Below are 18832 nucleotides of genomic sequence, written 5' to 3'. Positions count from 1 at the left end.
CCCACACACACTTTCTGCCATTGCCTGCTCCCCACAGACTTTCTGGCATTGCCCGCTCCCCCAGACTTTCTGGCATGACACCCTAGACTCTCTGCTAAGGCCAGAACCCCCGTGGACTCTCTGCCATAGCCTGCCCCCCCCCCCCCCCCGACTCTCTGCCATGACCAGCTCCCTCCAGACTTTCTGCCATTGCCCGATCCCCCCAGACTTTCTGCCATTGCCCGATCCCCCCCCAGACTTTCTGCCACAGCCCGCTCCCCCCCAGACTCTCTGTCGTGGCCGCTCCCCCCAGACTTTCTGCCGTGGCCCGCGTTCCCCCAGGCTCTCTACCATGCCCCCCCCTCCCCCAGACTCTTTGACATGGCCCTCACCCCACAGAGCACTGTGCCGCTCGCCCATCATCCAGTCACTCAGGGCGTGGGTAGAGCTCGCCTGCCATCTTCCTCCAGCTCATCTACCAAGTCTTTGCTTTTCTCTTTGCAGACAGATGACGCATACCCATTGGTTGTTATCGGCATTTTCATGGAGCAGCCAACACCGTTCACTTCTGAGTTTTTCAAGCGACTGAGTAACTTGCAATACCCGAAGAAACGGATCCAACTTTATATTGTCAATCATGTGAGTACCAACATTTTCTAAAGGAGAAGTCCGGGGTGTGATTCACTGAAGCCCTCTATAGAATCTATAAACTCTGCTTCCAGCCGCAGTCCCCCTCTGCCCCGCTAATATGCTAATGAGATTCCAGAGGAAGCATCGGCATATATGCTAATGAGATTCCAGTGATGGCGCAAACATTGGCATATATGCTAATGAGATTCCAGTGATGGCACGAGCATCTGCATATATGCTAATGAGATTCCAGTGATGGAGCAAGCATCGGCATATATGCTAATGAGATTCCAGTGATGGCGCAAGCATCTGCGTATATGCTAATGAGATTCCAGTGATGGCGCAAGCATCGGCATATACGCTAATGAGATTCCAGTGATGGCACGAGCATCTGCATATATGCTAATGAGATTCCAGTGATGGAGCAAGCATCGGCATATATGCTAATGAGATTCCAGTGATGGCACAAGCATCGGCATATACGCTAATGAGATTCCAGTGATGGCACGAGCATCTGCATATATGCTAATGAGATTCCAGTGATGGAGCAAGCATCGGCATATATGCTAATGAGATTCCAGTGATGGCACAAGCATCGGCATATACGCTAATGAGATTCCAGTGACGGCACGAGCATCTGCATATATGCTAATGAGATTCCAGTGATGGCGCAAGCATCGGCATATACGCTAATGAGATTCCAGTGATGGCACGAGCATCTGCATATATGCTAATGAGATTCCAGTGATGGAGCAAGCATCGGCATATATGCTAATGAGATTCCAGTGATGGCACAAGCATCGGCATATACGCTAATGAGATTCCAGTGACGGCGCAAGCATCTGCATATATGCTAATGAGATTCCAGTGATGGCGCAAGCATCGGCATATACGCTAATGAGATTCCAGTGATGGCACGAGCATCTGCATATATGCTAATGAGATTCCAGTGATGGCGCAAGCATCGGCATATATGCTAATGAGATTCCAGTGATGGCACGAGCATCTGCATATATGCTAATGAGATTCCAGTGATGGCGCAAGCATCGGCATATACGCTAATGAGATTCCAGTGATGGCACGAGCATCGGCATATATGCTAATGAGACTCCTGTGATGGAGCAAGCATCGGCATATATGCTAATGAGATTCCAGTGATGGAGCAAGCATCGGCATATATGCTAATGAGATTCCAGTGATGGAGCAAGCATCGGCATATATGCTAATGAGATTCCAGTGATGGAGCAAGCATCGGGCATATATGCTAATGAGACTCCTGTGATGGAGCAAGCATCGGCATATATGCTAATGAGATTCCAGTGATGGAGCAAGCATCGGCATATATGCTAATGAGATTCCAGTGATGGAGCAAGCATCGGCATATATGCTAATGAGATTCCAGTGATGGCGCAAGCATCGGCATATATGCTAATGAGATTCCAGTGATGGAGCAAGCATCGGCATATATGCTAATGAGATTCCAATGATGGCACGAGCATCTGCATATATGCTAATGAGATTGCAGTGATGGAGCAAGCATCGGCATATATGCTAATGAGATTCCAGTGATGGAGCAAGCATCGGCATATATGCTAATGAGATTCCAGTGATGGAGCAAGCATCGGCATATATGCTAATGAGATTCCAGTGATGGCGCAAGCATCGGCATATATGCTAATGAGATTCCAGTGATGGAGCAAGCATCGGCATATATGCTAATGAGATTCCAGTGATGGAGCAAGCATCTGCATATATGCTAATGAGATTCCAGTGATGGAGCAAGCATTGGCATATATGCTAATGAGATTCCAGTGATGGAGCAAGCATCGGCATATATGCTAATGAGATTACAATGATGGCGCAAGCATCGGCATATATGCTAATGAGATTCCAGTGATGGAGCAAGCATCGGCATATATGCTAATGAGATTCCAGTGATGGAGCAAGCATCTGCATATATGCTAATGAGATTCCAGTGATGGAGCAAGCATTGGCATATATGCTAATGAGATTCCAGTGATGGAGCAAGCATCGGCATATATGCTAATGAGATTACAATGATGGCGCAAGCATCGGCATATATGCTAATGAGATTGCAGTGATGGCGCAAGCATCGGCATATATGCTAATGAGATTCCAGTGATGGAGCAAGCATCGGCATATATGCTAATGAGATTCCAGTGATGGAGCAAGCATCGGCATATATGCTAATGAGATTACAATGATGGCGCAAGCATCGGCATATATGCTAATGAGATTCCAGTGATGGAGCAAGCATCGGCATATATGCTAATGAGATTACAATGATGGCGCAAGCATCGGCATATATGCTAATGAGATTCCAGTGATGGAGCAAGCATCGGCATATATGCTAATGAGATTCCAGTGATGGAGCAAGCATCTGCATATATGCTAATGAGATTCCAGTGATGGAGCAAGCATTGGCATATATGCTAATGAGATTCCAGTGATGGCACGAGCATCTGCATATATGCTAATGAGATTGCAGTGATGGAGCAAGCATTGGCATATATGCTAATGAGATTCTAGTGATGGCGCAATCATCTGCATATATGCTAATGAGATTCCAGTGATGGTGCAAGCATTTGCATATATGCTAATAAGATTCCAGTGATGGCGCAAGCATCTGCATATATGCTAATGAGATTCTAGTGATGGCGCAATCATTTGCATATATGCTAATAAGATTCCAGTGATGGCGCAAGCATCGGCATATATGCTAATGAGATTCCAGTGATGGCGCAAGCATCGGCATATATGCTAATGAGATTACAATGATGGCGCAAGCATCGGCATATATGCTAATGAGATTGCAGTGATGGCGCAAGCATCGGCATATATGCTAATGAGATTCCAGTGATGGAGCAAGCATCGGCATATATGCTAATGAGATTCCAGTGATGGAGCAAGCATCTGCATATATGCTAATGAGATTCCAGTGATGGAGCAAGCATCGGCATATATGCTAATGAGATTCCAGTGATGGCGCAAGCATCGGCATATATGCTAATGAGATTACAATGATGGCGCAAGCATCGGCATATATGCTAATGAGATTGCAGTGATGGCGCAAGCATCGGCATATATGCTAATGAGATTCCAGTGATGGAGCAAGCATCGGCATATATGCTAATGAGATTCCAGTGATGGAGCAAGCATCGGCATATATGCTAATGAGATTCCAGTGATGGAGCAAGCATCGGCATATATGCTAATGAGATTACAATGATGGCGCAAGCATCGGCATATATGCTAATGAGATTCCAGTGATGGCACAAGCATCGGCATATATGCTAATGAGATTCTGGTGATGGCACAAGCATCGGCATATATGCTAATGAGATTTCAGTGATGGCGCAAGCATCGGCATATATGCTAATAAGACTCCAGTGATGGAGCAAGCATCGGCATATATGCTAATGAGATTGAAGTGATGAAGCAAGCATCGGCATATATGCTAATGAGATTGCAGTGATGGAGCAAGCATCGGCATATATGCTAATGAGATTGCAGTGATGGCGCAAGCATCGTCATATATGCTAATGAGATTACAGTGATGGCGCAAGCATCGGCATATATGCTAATGAGATTGCAATGATGGCGCAAGCATTGGCATATATGCTAATAAGATTCCAATGATGGCACGAGCATCTGCATATATGCTAATGAGATTGCAGTGATGGCGCAAGCATCGGCATATATGCTAATAAGATTCCAGTGATGGCGCAAGCATCGGCATATATGCTAATGAGATTGCAGTGATGGAGCAAGCATCGGCATATATGCTAATGAGATTCCAGTGATGGCACAAGCATCGGGCATATATGCTAATGAGATTGCAGTGATGGCGCAAGCATCGGCATATATGCTAATGAGATTCCAGTGGTGGCACAAGCATCTGCATATATGCTAATGAGATTCCAGTGACGGCACGAGCATCTGCATATATGCTAATGAGATTGCAGTGATGGTGCAAGCATCGGCATATATGCTAATGAGATTCCAGTGATGGCACAAGCATCGGCATATATGCTAATGAGATTCCAGTGATGGCGCAAGCATCGGCATATATGCTAATGAGATTCTGGTGATGGCACAAGCATCGGCATATATGCTAATGAGACTCCTGTGATGGAGCAAGCATCGGCATATATGCTAATGAGATTCCAGTGATGGAGCAAGCATCGGCATATATGCTAATGAGATTCCAGTGATGGCACAAGCATCGGCATATATGCTAATGAGATTCCAGTGATGGCGCAAGCATCGGCATATATGCTAATGAGATTCTGGTGATGGCACAAGCATCGGCATATATGCTAATGAGATTCCAGTGATGGCGCAAGCATCTGCATGTATGCTAATGAGATTCCAGTGATGGCGCAAGCATCGGCATATATGCTAATGAGATTCCAGTGATGGCGCAAGCATCTGCATATATGCTAATGAGATTCCAGTGATGGCGCAAGCATCGGCATATATGCTAATGAGATTACAATGATGGCGCAAGCATCGGCATATATGTTAATGAGATTCCAGTGATGGCGCAAGCATCTGCATATATGCTAATGAGATTCCAGTGATGGCGCAAGCATCGGCATATATACATAGTTACATAGTTACATAGTTATTTTGGTTGAAAAAAGACATACGTCCATCGAGTTCAACCAGTATAAAGTACAACACCAGCCTGCTCCCTCACATATCCCTGTTGATCCAGAGGAAGGCGAAAAAACCCTTACAAGGCATGGTCCAATTAGCCCCTAAAGGGAAAAATTCCTTCCCGACTCCAGATGGCAATCAGATAAAATCCCTGGATCAACATCATTAGGCATTACCTAGTAATTGTAGCCATGGATGTCTTTCAACCCAAGGAAAGCATCTAAGCCCCCTTTAAATGCAGCGACTTCCTGTGGCAATGCATTCCACATCTTAATCACTCTTACTGTAAAGAACCCTTTCCTAAATAAATGGCTAAAACGTTTTTCCTCCATGCGCAGATCATGTCCTCTAGTCCTTTGAGAAGGCCTAGGGACAAAAAGCTCATCCGCCAAGGTATTATATTGCCCTCTGATGTATTTATACATGTTAATTAGATCCCCTCTAAGGCGTCTTTTCTCTAGACTAAATAAACCCAGTTTATCTAACCTTTCTTGATAAGTGAGACCTTCCATCCCACGCATCAATTTTGTTGCTCGTCTCTGCACCTGCTCTAAAACTGCAATATCTTTTTTGTAATGTGGTGCCCAGAACTGAATTCCATATTCCAGATGTGGCCTTACTAGAGAGTTAAACAGGGGCAATATTATGCTAGCATCTCGAGTTTTTATTTCCCTTTTAATGCATCCCAAAATTTTGTTCGCTTTAGCTGCAGCTGCTTGGCATTGAGTACGATTATTTAACTTGTTGTCAATGAGTACTCCTAAGTCCTTCTCCAAGTTTGATGTCCCCAACTGTATCCCATTTATTTTGTATGGTGCTAGACCATTAGTACGTCCAAAATGCATGACCTTACATTTGTCAACATTGAATTTCATCTGCCATGTATGTGCCCATATAGCCATCCTATCCAGATCCTGTTGCAATATGACACTATCTTCCTGAGAGTTAATGATTCTGCACAATTTTGTATCATCTGCAAAAATAGCAACATTGCTCACTACTGCATCTACTAGGTCATTAATAAATAAATTGAAGAGCACTGGACCCAGAACAGACCCCTGTGGGACCCCACTGCTAACAGTCTCCCATTTTGAGTATGATCCATTGACCACAAGTCTTTGTTTTCTGTCCATTAGCCAGTTCCCTATCCATGAACACAGACTCTTTCCCCAGTCCTTGCATCCTCAACTTTTGCACCAGACTTTTGTGGGGAACAGTGTCGAAGGCCTTTGCAAAGTCCAAGTATATCACATCTACAGCATTCCCAATATCCATATTAGCATTCACTACCTCATAAAAGCTGAGCATGTTAGTCAAACAGGACCTGTCTTTAGTAAACCCATGTTGATGCTGAGAAATAAGATTATTTTCTACTATGAAGTCATGTATAGTATCTCTTAGTAACCCCTCAAATAGTTTGCATACAACTGATGTTAAACTTACAGGTCTATAATTTCCCGGATCAGATTTTTTGCCCTTCTTAAATAATGGGAAAACGTGGGCTGTACGCCAATCCACTGGGACTCTGCCAGTTGCAAGAGAGTCACAAAAGATAAGATAAAGGGGTTTATCTATAACTGAACTTAATTCCCTTAGGACCCGAGGATGCATGCCATACGGGCCAGGTGCCTTGTTTATTTATAATTTATTTAGTCTTGCCTTCACTTCTTCCTGCGTTAAGTATTTAATATTACAGTTAGAAGATTGAGACTCTTCCGCCTCTGTAGTTTGCAACAGTGCTGTTTCTTTTGTGAAGACAGAAGCAAAGAAAGCATTTAATAACTCTGCCTTACCTTGGTCATCCACCATTGAGTTCCCATCCTCATCCTTTAGGAGTCCTATACAGTCAACCTTTCTTTTTTTAGAGTTAATGTACTTGTAAAACTTTTTTGGGTTAGATTTGATATCCTTAGCGATTTGTTTTTCAGCTTCAATCTTTGCCTGCCTAATTTCTTTTTTACAATTTTTATTGCACTCCTTATAATTGCTTAGTGCAGCCTCTGTCCCCTCCTGTTTTAAGACCTTATAGGCATTCTTTTTCCTCTTCATTTTATCTTTAACCTTTCTATTCATCCATAGAGGCCTTTTTTTATTCCTAGACATTTTGTTTCCAAAACATTTTGTATATGCTAATGAGATTACAATGATGGCGCAAGCATCTGCATATATGCTAATGAGATTCTGGTGATGGCACAAGCATCGGCATATATGCTAATGAGATTCCAGTGATGGCGCAAGCATCTGCATATATGCTAATGAGATTCCAGTGATGGCGCAAGCATCGGCATATATGCTAATGAGATTTCAGTGATGGCGCAAGCATCGGCATATATGCTAATGAGACTCCAGTGATGGAGCAAGCATCGGCATATATGCTAATGAGATTGAAGTGATGGAGCAAGCATCGGCATATATGCTAATGAGATTGCAGTGATGGAGCAAGCATCGGCATATATGCTAATGAGATTGCAGTGATGGCGCAAGCATCGTCATATATGCTAATGAGATTACAGTGATGGCGCAAGCATCGGCATATATGCTAATGAGACTCCTGTGATGGAGCAAGCATCGGCATATATGCTAATGAGATTGCAATGATGGCGCAAGCATTGGCATATATGCTAATAAGATTCCAATGATGGCACGAGCATCTGCATATATGCTAATGAGATTGCAGTGATGGAGCAAGCATCGGCATATATGCTAATGAGATTCCAGTGATGGAGCAAGCATCGGGCATATATGCTAATGAGATTCCAGTGATGGCGCAAGCATCGGCATATACGCTAATGAGATTCCAGTGATGGAGCAAGCATTGGCATATATGCTAATGAGATTCCAGTGATGGAGCAAGCATCGGCATATATGCTAATGAGATTCCAGTGATGGCACAAGCATCGGCATATATGCTAATGAGATTCCAGTGATGGCACGAGCATCTGCATATATGCTAATGAGATTGCAGTGATGGAGCAAGCATTGGCATATATGCTAATGAGATTCTAGTGATGGCGCAATCATCTGCATATATGCTAATGAGATTCCAGTGATGGTGCAAGCATTTGCATATATGCTAATAAGATTCCAGTGATGGCGCAAGCATCGGCATATATGCTAATGAGATTCCAGTGATGGCGCAAGCATCGGCATATATGCTAATGAGATTACAATGATGGCGCAAGCATCGGCATATATGCTAATGAGATTGCAGTGATGGCGCAAGCATCGGCATATATGCTAATGAGATTCCAGTGATGGCGCAAGCATCGGCATATATGCTAATGAGATTACAATGATGGCGCAAGCATCGGCATATATGCTAATGAGATTGCAGTGATGGCGCAAGCATCGGCATATATGCTAATGAGATTTCAGTGATGGAGCAAGCATCGGCATATATGCTAATGAGATTTCAGTGATGGAGCAAGCATCGGCATATATGCTAATGAGATTCCAGTGATGGAGCAAGCATCGGCATATATGCTAATGAGATTCCAGTGATGGAGCAAGCATCGGCATATATGCTAATGAGATTGCAGTGATGGAGCAAGCATCGGCATATATGCTAATGAGATTACAGTGATGGCGCAAGCATCGGCATATATGCTAATGAGATTACAGTGATGGAGCAAGCATCGGCATATATGCTAATGAGATTACAGTGATGGAGCAAGCATCGGCATATATGCTAATGAGATTCCAGTGATGGAGCAAGCATCGGCATATATGCTAATGAGATTCCAGTGATGGAGCAAGCATCGGCATATATGCTAATGAGTTTCCAGTGATGGAGCAAGCATCGGCATATATGCTAATGAGATTACAATGATGGCGCAAGCATCGGCATATATGCTGATGAGAGTCCAGTGATGGCACAAGCATCGGCATATATGCTAATGAGATTCTGGTGATGGCACAAGCATCGGCATATATGCTAATGAGATTGCAGTGATGTGCAAGCATCGGCATATATGCTAATGAGATTCCGGTGATGGCACAAGCATCGGCATATATGCTAATGAGATTACAATGATGGCGCAAGCATCGGCATATATGCTAATGAGATTCCAGTGATGGCACAAGCATCGGCATATATGCTAATGAGATTTCAGTGATGGCGCAAGCATCGGCATATATGCTAATGAGACTCCAGTGATGGAGCAAGCATCGGCATATATGCTAATGAGATTGAAGTGATGAAGCAAGCATCGGCATATATGCTAATGAGATTGCAGTGATGGAGCAAGCATCGTCATATATGCTAATGAGATTACAGTGATGGCGCAAGCATCGTCATATATGCTAATGAGATTGCAGTGATGGCGCAAGCATCTGCATATATGCTAATGAGATTCCAGTGATGGAGCAAGCATCGGCATATATGCTAATGAGATTCCAGTGATGGCGCAAGCATCGGCATATATGCTAATGAGATTGCAATGATGGCGCAAGCATTGGCATATATGCTAATAAGATTCCAATGATGGCACGAGCATCTGCATATATGCTAATGAGATTGCAGTGATGGAGCAAGCATCGGCATATATGCTAATGAGATCCCAGTGATGGAGCAAGCATCGACATATATGCTAATGAGACTCCTGTGATGGAGCAAGCATCGGCATATATGCTAATGAGATTCCAGTGATGGCGCAAGCATCGGCATATATGCTAATGAGATTCCAGTGATGGCGCAAGCATCGGCATATATGCTAATGAGATTCTGGTGATGGCACAAGCATCGGCATATATGCTAATGAGATTCTAGTGATGGCGCAAGCATCTGCATATATGCTAATGAGATTCCAGTGATGGCGCAAGCATCGGCATATATGCTAATGAGATTCCAGTGATGGCGCAAGCATCTGCATATATGCTAATGAGATTCCAGTGATGGCGCAAGCATCGGCATATATGCTAATGAGATTCCAGTGATGGCGCAAGCATCTGCATATATGCTAATGAGATTCCAGTGATGGCGCAAGCATCGGCATATATGCTAATGAGATTACAATGATGGCGCAAGCATCGGCATATATGTTAATGAGATTCCAGTGATGGCGCAAGCATCTGCATATATGCTAATGAGATTCCAGTGATGGCGCAAGCATCGGCATATATGCTAATGAGATTACAATGATGGCGCAAGCATCTGCATATATGCTAATGAGATTCTGGTGATGGCACAAGCATCGGCATATATGCTAATGAGATTCCAGTGATGGCGCAAGCATCTGCATATATGCTAATGAGATTCCAGTGATGGCGCAAGCATCGGCATATATGCTAATGAGATTTCAGTGATGGCGCAAGCATCGGCATATATGCTAATGAGACTCCAGTGATGGAGCAAGCATCGGCATATATGCTAATGAGATTGAAGTGATGGAGCAAGCATCGGCATATATGCTAATGAGATTGCAGTGATGGAGCAAGCATCGGCATATATGCTAATGAGATTGCAGTGATGGCGCAAGCATCGTCATATATGCTAATGAGATTACAGTGATGGCGCAAGCATCGGCATATATGCTAATGAGATTGCAGTGATGGCGCAAGCATTGGCATATATGCTAATAAGATTCCAATGATGGCACGAGCATCTGCATATATGCTAATGAGATTGCAGTGATGGAGCAAGCATCGGCATATATGCTAATGAGATCCCAGTGATGGAGCAAGCATCGACATATATGCTAATGAGACTCCTGTGATGGAGCAAGCATCGGCATATATGCTAATGAGATTCCAGTGATGGAGCAAGCATCGGCATATATGCTAATGAGATTCCAGTGATGGCACAAGCATCGGCATATATGCTAATGAGATTCCAGTGATGGCGCAAGCATCGGCATATATGCTAATAAGATTCTGGTGATGGCACAAGCATCGGCATATATGCTAATGAGATTCCAGAGATGGCGCAAGCATCGGCATATATGCTAATGAGATTACAATGATGGCGCAAGCATCTGCATATATGCTAATGAGATTCCAGTGATGGCGCAAGCATCGGCATATATGCTAATGAGATTCCAGTGATGGCGCAAGCATCTGCATATATGCTAATGAGATTCCAGTGATGGCGCAAGCATCGGCATATATGCTAATGAGATTACAATGATGTCGCAAGCATCGGCATATATGTTAATGAGATTCCAGTGATGGCGCAAGCATCTGCATATATGCTAATGAGATTCCAGTGATGGTGCAAGCATCGGCATATATGCTAATGAGATTCCAGTGATGGCGCAAGCATCGGCATATATGCTAATGAGATCCCAGTGATGGCGCAAGCATCGGCATATATGCTAATGAGATTACAATGATGGCGCAAGCATCTGCATATATGCTAATGAGATTCTGGTGATGGCACAAGCATCGGCATATATGCTAATGAGATTCCAGTGATGGCGCAAGCATCTGCATATATGCTAATGAGATTCCAGTGATGGCGCAAGCATCGGCATATATGCTAATGAGATTCTGGTGATGGCACAAGCATCTGCATATATGCTAATGAGATTCCAGTGATGGCGCAAGCATCGGCATATATGCTAATGAGATTCCAGTGATGGCGCAAGCATCGGCATATATGCTAATGAAACTCCAGTGATGGAGCAAGCATCGGCATATATGCTAATGAGATTGAAGTGATGGAGCAAGCATCGGCATATATGCTAATGAGATTGCAGTGATGGAGCAAGCATCGGCATTTATTGGTAATGAGATTGCAGTGATGGCGCAAGCATCGTCATGTATGCTAATGAGATTGCAATGATGGCGCAAGCATTGGCATATATGCTAATAAGATTCCAATGATGGCACGAGCATCTGCATATATGCTAATGAGATTGCAGTGATGGAGCAAGCATCGGCATATATGCTAATGAGATCCCAGTGATGGAGCAAGCATCGACATATATGCTAATGAGACTCCTGTGATGGAGCAAGCATCGGCATATATGCTAATGAGATTCCAGTGATGGAGCAAGCATCGGCATATATGCTAATGAGATTCCAGTGATGGCACGAGCATCTGCATATATGCTAATGAGATTCCAGTGATGGCGCAAGCATCGGCATATATGCTAATGAGATTCCAGTGATGGCGCAAGCATCGGCATATATGCTAATGAGATTCCAGTGATGGCGCAAGCATCTGCATATATGCTAATGAGATTCCAGTGATGGCGCAAGCATCGGCATATATGCTAATGAGATTACAATGATGGCGCAAGCATCGGCATATATGTTAATGAGATTCCAGTGATGGCGCAAGCATCTGCATATATGCTAATGAGATTCCAGTGATGGCGCAAGCATCGGCATATATGCTAATGAGATTCCAGTGATGGCGCAAGCATCGGCATATATGCTAATGAGATTCCAGTGATGGCGCAAGCATCGGCATATATGCTAATGAGATTTCAGTGATGGCGCAAGCATCGGCATATATGCTAATGAGACTCCAGTGATGGAGCAAGCATCGGCATATATGCTAATGAGATTGAAGTGATGGAGCAAGCATCGGCATATATGCTAATGAGATCCCAGTGATGGAGCAAGCATCGGCATATATGCTAATGAGATTCCAGTGATGGCACAAGCATCGGCATATATGCTAATGAGATTCCAGTGATGGCGCAAGCATCGGCATATATGCTAATGAGATTCTGGTGATGGCACAAGCATCGGCATATATGCTAATGAGATTCCAGTGATGGCGCAAGCATCGGCATATATGCTAATGAGATTACAATGATGGCGCAAGCATCTGCATATATGCTAATGAGATTCCAGTGATGGCGCAAGCATCGGCATATATGCTAATGAGATTCCAGTGATGGCGCAAGCATCGGCATATATGCTAATGAGATTCCAGTGATGGCGCAAGCATCTGCATATATGCTAATGAGATTCCAGTGATGGCGCAAGCATCGGCATATATGCTAATGAGATTACAATGATGGCGCAAGCATCGGCATATATGTTAATGAGATTCCAGTGATGGCGCAAGCATCTGCATATATGCTAATGAGATTCCAGTGATGGCGCAAGCATCGGCATATATGCTAATGAGATTCCAGTGATGGCGCAAGCATCTGCATATATGCTAATGAGATTCCAGTGATGGCGCAAGCATCGGCATATATGCTAATGAGATTACAATGATGGCGCAAGCATCTGCATATATGCTAATGAGATTCTGGTGATGGCACAAGCATCGGCATATATGCTAATGAGATTCCAGTGATGGCGCAAGCATCTGCATATATGCTAATGAGATTCCAGTGATGGCGCAAGCATCGGCATATATGCTAATGAGATTCTGGTGATGGCACAAGCATCTGCATATATGCTAATGAGATTCCAGTGATGGCGCAAGCATCGGCATATATGCTAATGAGATTCCAGTGATGGCGCAAGCATCGGCATATATGCTAATGAGATTTCAGTGATGGCGCAAGCATCGGCATATATGCTAATGAGACTCCAGTGATGGAGCAAGCATCGGCATATATGCTAATGAGATTGAAGTGATGGAGCAAGCATCGGCATATATGCTAATGAGATTGCAGTGATGGAGCAAGCATCGGCATATATGCTAATGAGATTGCAGTGATGGCGCAAGCATCGTCATATATGCTAATGAGATTACAGTGATGGCGCAAGCATCGGCATATATGCTAATGAGATTGCAGTGATGGCGCAAGCATCGGCATATATGCTAATGAGATTCCAGTGATGGCGCAAGCATTGGCATATATGCTAATAAGATTCCAATGATGGCACGAGCATCTGCATATATGCTAATGAGATTGCAGTGATGGAGCAAGCATCGGCATATATGCTAATGAGATTCCAGTGATGGCGCAAGCATCTGCATGTATGCTAATGAGATTCCAGTGATGGCGCAAGCATCGGCATATATGCTAATGAGATTCCAGTGATGGCGCAAGCATCTGCATATATGCTAATGAGATTCCAGTGATGGCGCAAGCATCGGCATATATGCTAATGAGATTACAATGATGGCGCAAGCATCTGCATATATGCTAATGAGATTCTGGTGATGGCACAAGCATCGGCATATATGCTAATGAGATTCCAGTGATGGCGCAAGCATCTGCATATATGCTAATGAGATTCCAGTGATGGCGCAAGCATCGGCATATATGCTAATGAGATTCCAGTGATGGCGCAAGCATCGGCATATATGCTAATGAGATTTCAGTGATGGCGCAAGCATCGGCATATATGTTAATGAGATTCCAGTGATGGCGCAAGCATCTGCATATATGCTAATGAGATTCCAGTGATGGCGCAAGCATCAGCATATATGCTAATGAGATTCCAGTGATCGCGCAAGCATCTGCATATATGCTAATGAGATTCCATTGATGGCGCAAGCATCTGCATATATGCTAATGAGATTCCAGTGATGGCGCAAGCATCGGCATATATGTTAATGAGATTCCAGTGATGGCGCAAGCATCTGCATATATGCTAATGAGATTCCAGTGATGGAGCAAGCATCGGCATATATGCTAATGAGATTACAATGATGGCGCAAGCATCGGCATATATGCTAATGAGATTCCAGTGATGGCGCAAGCATCGGCATATATGCTAATGAGATTCCAGTGATGGCACAAGCATCGGCATATATGCTAATGAGATTGCAGTGATGGAGCAAGCATCGGCATATATGCTAATGAGATTGCAGTGATGTGCAAGCATCGGCATATATGCTAATGAGATTCCAGTGATGGCGCAAGCATACACAGTTCAGTGACGGCATCACTAGTGCTGGTCATATGATCACGGAGGTTGCGATCAGTTTCTCAATAATGTGTAATTGTAACTGCAGTTTCTGGTCTGACAGGGAGGCGGCTTGTGAAGGTCCTGGCATTTACGCCACCTATTCTGACTCCACATTCAGATTGAAGGAATAGTAAAGCAGAATAGGAGTTGCACTTCACCTGGGTGGAGAATGAAGCCAGCGCGCAGCGACACACTTTCCTTATCTGCCAGAAGTGAGGAATTCTGGGAACCATTAACACCTTGTCTCCTTTACATGCAGGAACCTCATCACCAGAGGCAGGTGGACTCCTTCCTGCAGGAGCATGGTACTCTCTACACTTTGGTGAAATACGTGGGGCCTGAAGAAATATCCACCATCGCAGACACTCGCAATGCCGGCATGTATGTCCCCTTCATTTGGAGATTGGTTTGGCTGATTTTTTAGGCCTGGATCAGTGTTGTGGTGAGGGGAGGAGTTGGAGTGTTGAAGGAAGGAGTTGGAATCATGGTAAGGGAAGGTGTTGGAGTGGTGGGGAAGGGAGGAGTTGGAGGGGTGAGGAGGGGAGGCGTTGGAGGGGTAGAGAGAGGAGGAATTGGAGGGGTTAGGAGTGGGAAGTGGAGGTAAAGAGACAAGTTGCAGTGGTGGTAAGGAGAGGAGTTGGAGTGGTGGGGAGGTGAGGGAAGGTGTTGGAGTGGTGGGGAGGGACCGTAATGAAATGGTGGCGAGGGGAGGAGGAGTTGTGGTGTTGAGGGGAGGAGTTGAAGGGGTGGTGAGGGGAGGTTTAGGAATGGTGTGGAGTGGTGTGGATGGGAGGAGTTGGAGTGGTGGGAAGGGGTGGAGAAGGGAGGAGTTGGTGTGGTGGTGAGAGGAGGAGTTGGTGTGGTGGAGAGGAGATGGAGTGGTGGGTAGGGGAGGGGTGGAGAAGGGAGGTGTTGGTGGGGGGGGGAGTTTGGAGTGATGGTGAGGGAAGGAGTTGGAGTGGTGGAGAGGGGAGGAGTTGGTATGGTGGGGAGGAGTGGAGAAGGGAGGGGTTGGTGGTGGTGAGGGGAGGAATTGGAGTGTTGTTGAGGGAAGGAGTTGGAGTGGTGGAGAGGGGAGGAGTTGGTATGGTGGGGAGGAGTGGAGAAGGGAGGAGTTGGTGTGGTGGGGAGGGGAGTAGTTGGTGTGGTGGTGAGGGGAGAAGTTGGAGTGGTGGTGGGGGGAGGAGTTGGAGTGGTGGGAAGGCGTGGTGAGGGGAGGAGTTGGAGCTCGATTTACTAAGATCTGTTTGGTAAAACATTCTTATGAGGTAATATTTCCTCATGCAGAAAAACAAACATTTTATTTTAGTATTCACTAACATTTCACATGTGTGGTAATAATTTGGTAATTACCTAAGACCTGTGTGACCAGCTGGGGAGTGTCATTGTGTGTTGTGCTATGTCCTCCCACTTGTGTGCTGTGACAGCATTACATTAGTAAGAGGCATCCCTTTCTACCTGCATGCCCTTCTCAGCTCCTCTGTATTCCCTGGGAAGTACTTGCCTCGGGAGGAGGAGCCGCTGGATCCTAATGAGCCTCCGTTATCCAGCCCTGGCAGCCCCTGAACACCGGCAAGGTAGACATTTACCTACCGCAATCCAGCACATGCGCAGTAGCATTCCGATCAGCCTCAGCCGGAAACAGCCACGCCCTATCGGCACGAGTCGCCTGCGCAGTAGAGTGGACACGATCAGAAAGCCACTACTGCGCCTGCGCTGGAGCTGAGGAAGGTAGATGTTGCAGTCGCCACAGTCCTCAGGCTTGTCAGCTGTGGCTTCGGGGAGCCAGCGCTGGATCATTGAGGCTTGGGAGGATGGGGGAAGCCTCATTAGGATGCAGAAGCTTCCCTTCCTCCCAAGGCAAGTATCGGCACCAATGGAGGGACCACCCGGCAGTATATCGGCACCAATGGAGGGAGTAGCAGGACAGGGTGGCTCTTCCTATTGGCTGCTCCTTTGTCTAACGTTTTATCAAATCTTTGTGAATTTACATTTCTTGAGGTACTTACTGCACAAGTCAGTAATCTACCTCCAGGTCGGTAATTTTAGCTTGCCATGTGGTAACATCCTTTGGGGTTAATTCGCTAACATAATAGCGCGAGTAACCTCCTGTTACTGGCGCTGTTTAATCAGTCTATTACTGGCAGCATACCGTGCGTAATTAGCGTTACTCCACGGAGCACACCTATGCTGCTGTAGTCCAGCATAGCGACAATTGGGGTAAAGAGGCGCCCCAGTGTGGATAATAAGGTGACTTATCTCAATGACGAGATCTTTGTATAGACAAAGAGATGTCTATTTAGCACTGGCAATGCGTTTCACGGGTCTAAGCCCGCTTCCTCAGGCCAATAACCGTGCCAATTGCAAATACCCGATCAGCAAAGGGAGCCTCTCTTGGCCTGAGGAAGCGGTCTTAGACCCGTGAAACGCGTTGCTTGTGCTAAATAAATATCTGGCTATACAAAGATCTTGTCATTAAGGTAAGCCACCTCATTCTTCCGATTTTACCTTGTTTTTAATCTAATTTTATCCACACTGGGGCACCTCTCTACCCAAATTGTGCTTTACGCACCCCCAACACACCCTGTTGGAGGAGTCTAGACAGACCACACATGGTTCAAACCATAACGATAATCTGTCACTTTTACCAGGGAGAGCGACCACAGCCAGGTCCGGCGGAGTGGAGGCGGGTTTGTTGTTGTTACCTGTCGCTATCCCGTATATATGAAAACATATTGCGCAATTGGGCTCCTGTTCTTTTGTCTCTTGTGTCTTTTTCTCTAGGGTGCTGAGACACCCCTACTACTCTACATATGCAGCATAGCGATCGCTAGTTACTTTAAGCCCGCTTCACTTGTCCCGCCCTGGGCCCCTGCAGGTCCAATCACTTTAAAGGACATGGTCCCCGCACTTTGATTGGCACAATAGGCTACCGGTCAAGTGATGTCAAGTGACAGGCAGCATATTGGGCCAATCAAAGTGCAGGGATCACGTCATTTAAAGTGACTGGACCCGCAGGGGCTCAGGGCGGGACAAGTGGAGTGGGCGTAAAGTAACTAGCGCTTGCTATGCTGCACTACAGCAGTATAGCGTGCGCTCCGGTGAGTGACGTTAATTACACATGCTATGCTGCCAGTAGCGCACGTAGCATGCGGTCTGATTAAATAGCGCAGGAGGTTACTTGCGCTATTATGTTAGTGAATCAACCCCTTAGTGAATTAACATTTGATAAGAGGTTCATAAAAAATTGGCTGTTTTCTGCATTACCAAATGTGGTAGTGCTTAGTGATATGGAGCCCTTAGAGCGGTGTTAGGGAGGAGTTTTAATGGTGGCAGGGAGTGGTAGTAGGGGGAGTTGGAGTGGTGGGGGAGCTGGAGTGGGAGTGTGTGTGGGGGGGAGAGGGGGGCAGGTGGAGTTGGAGGGGCAGTAGGCCAAAGTTGAATTGGTGAGCGGGGTGTTGGAGTGGTGGTGGGGGAAGAATCTGAAGTGGCAGTAGGAAGGAGGAGGAGTGATGTCGAGGTGACAGGTTTGGAGTGATAGAAGGGAGGTGTGTGTGAAGTTTAGAGTGTTAGCAAGGAGGAGTTGGAGTGGTGGGGGGAGCGTTGGAGGTGTAGTAGGGCGTAGTTGAATTGGTGAGGGCGTGGTGGTAGGGAGGAGTTGGAGTGGTAAAAAGAAGGAGAAGTAAAAAGGCGCTACTCTGTCTCCCTATCC

At 45.4% G+C, this 18832-nt stretch overlaps 1 protein-coding gene across 4 annotated transcripts in view; it reads left to right on the top strand.

Moving 5' to 3' along the window:
• The window catches only part of PLOD1 (procollagen-lysine,2-oxoglutarate 5-dioxygenase 1), a 170564-nt gene that overhangs the window by 112255 nt on the left and 39477 nt on the right, over nt 1-18832 (top strand). For all 4 annotated transcript variants that reach the window (XM_068238745.1, XM_068238744.1, XM_068238748.1 and 1 more), the window contains 2 exons: nt 484-618; nt 15380-15501. In XM_068238745.1, the coding sequence (XP_068094846.1) occupies nt 484-618; nt 15380-15501 (257 nt within the window). The remainder of the gene's footprint in view (nt 1-483; nt 619-15379; nt 15502-18832) is intronic.

Source organism: Hyperolius riggenbachi, chromosome 6 (genome assembly GCF_040937935.1).
Source record: "Hyperolius riggenbachi isolate aHypRig1 chromosome 6, aHypRig1.pri, whole genome shotgun sequence".
In the NCBI taxonomy this organism is placed as follows: Eukaryota; Metazoa; Chordata; class Amphibia; order Anura; family Hyperoliidae; genus Hyperolius; species Hyperolius riggenbachi.
This window is presented reverse-complemented; position numbering and strand designations above follow the sequence as displayed.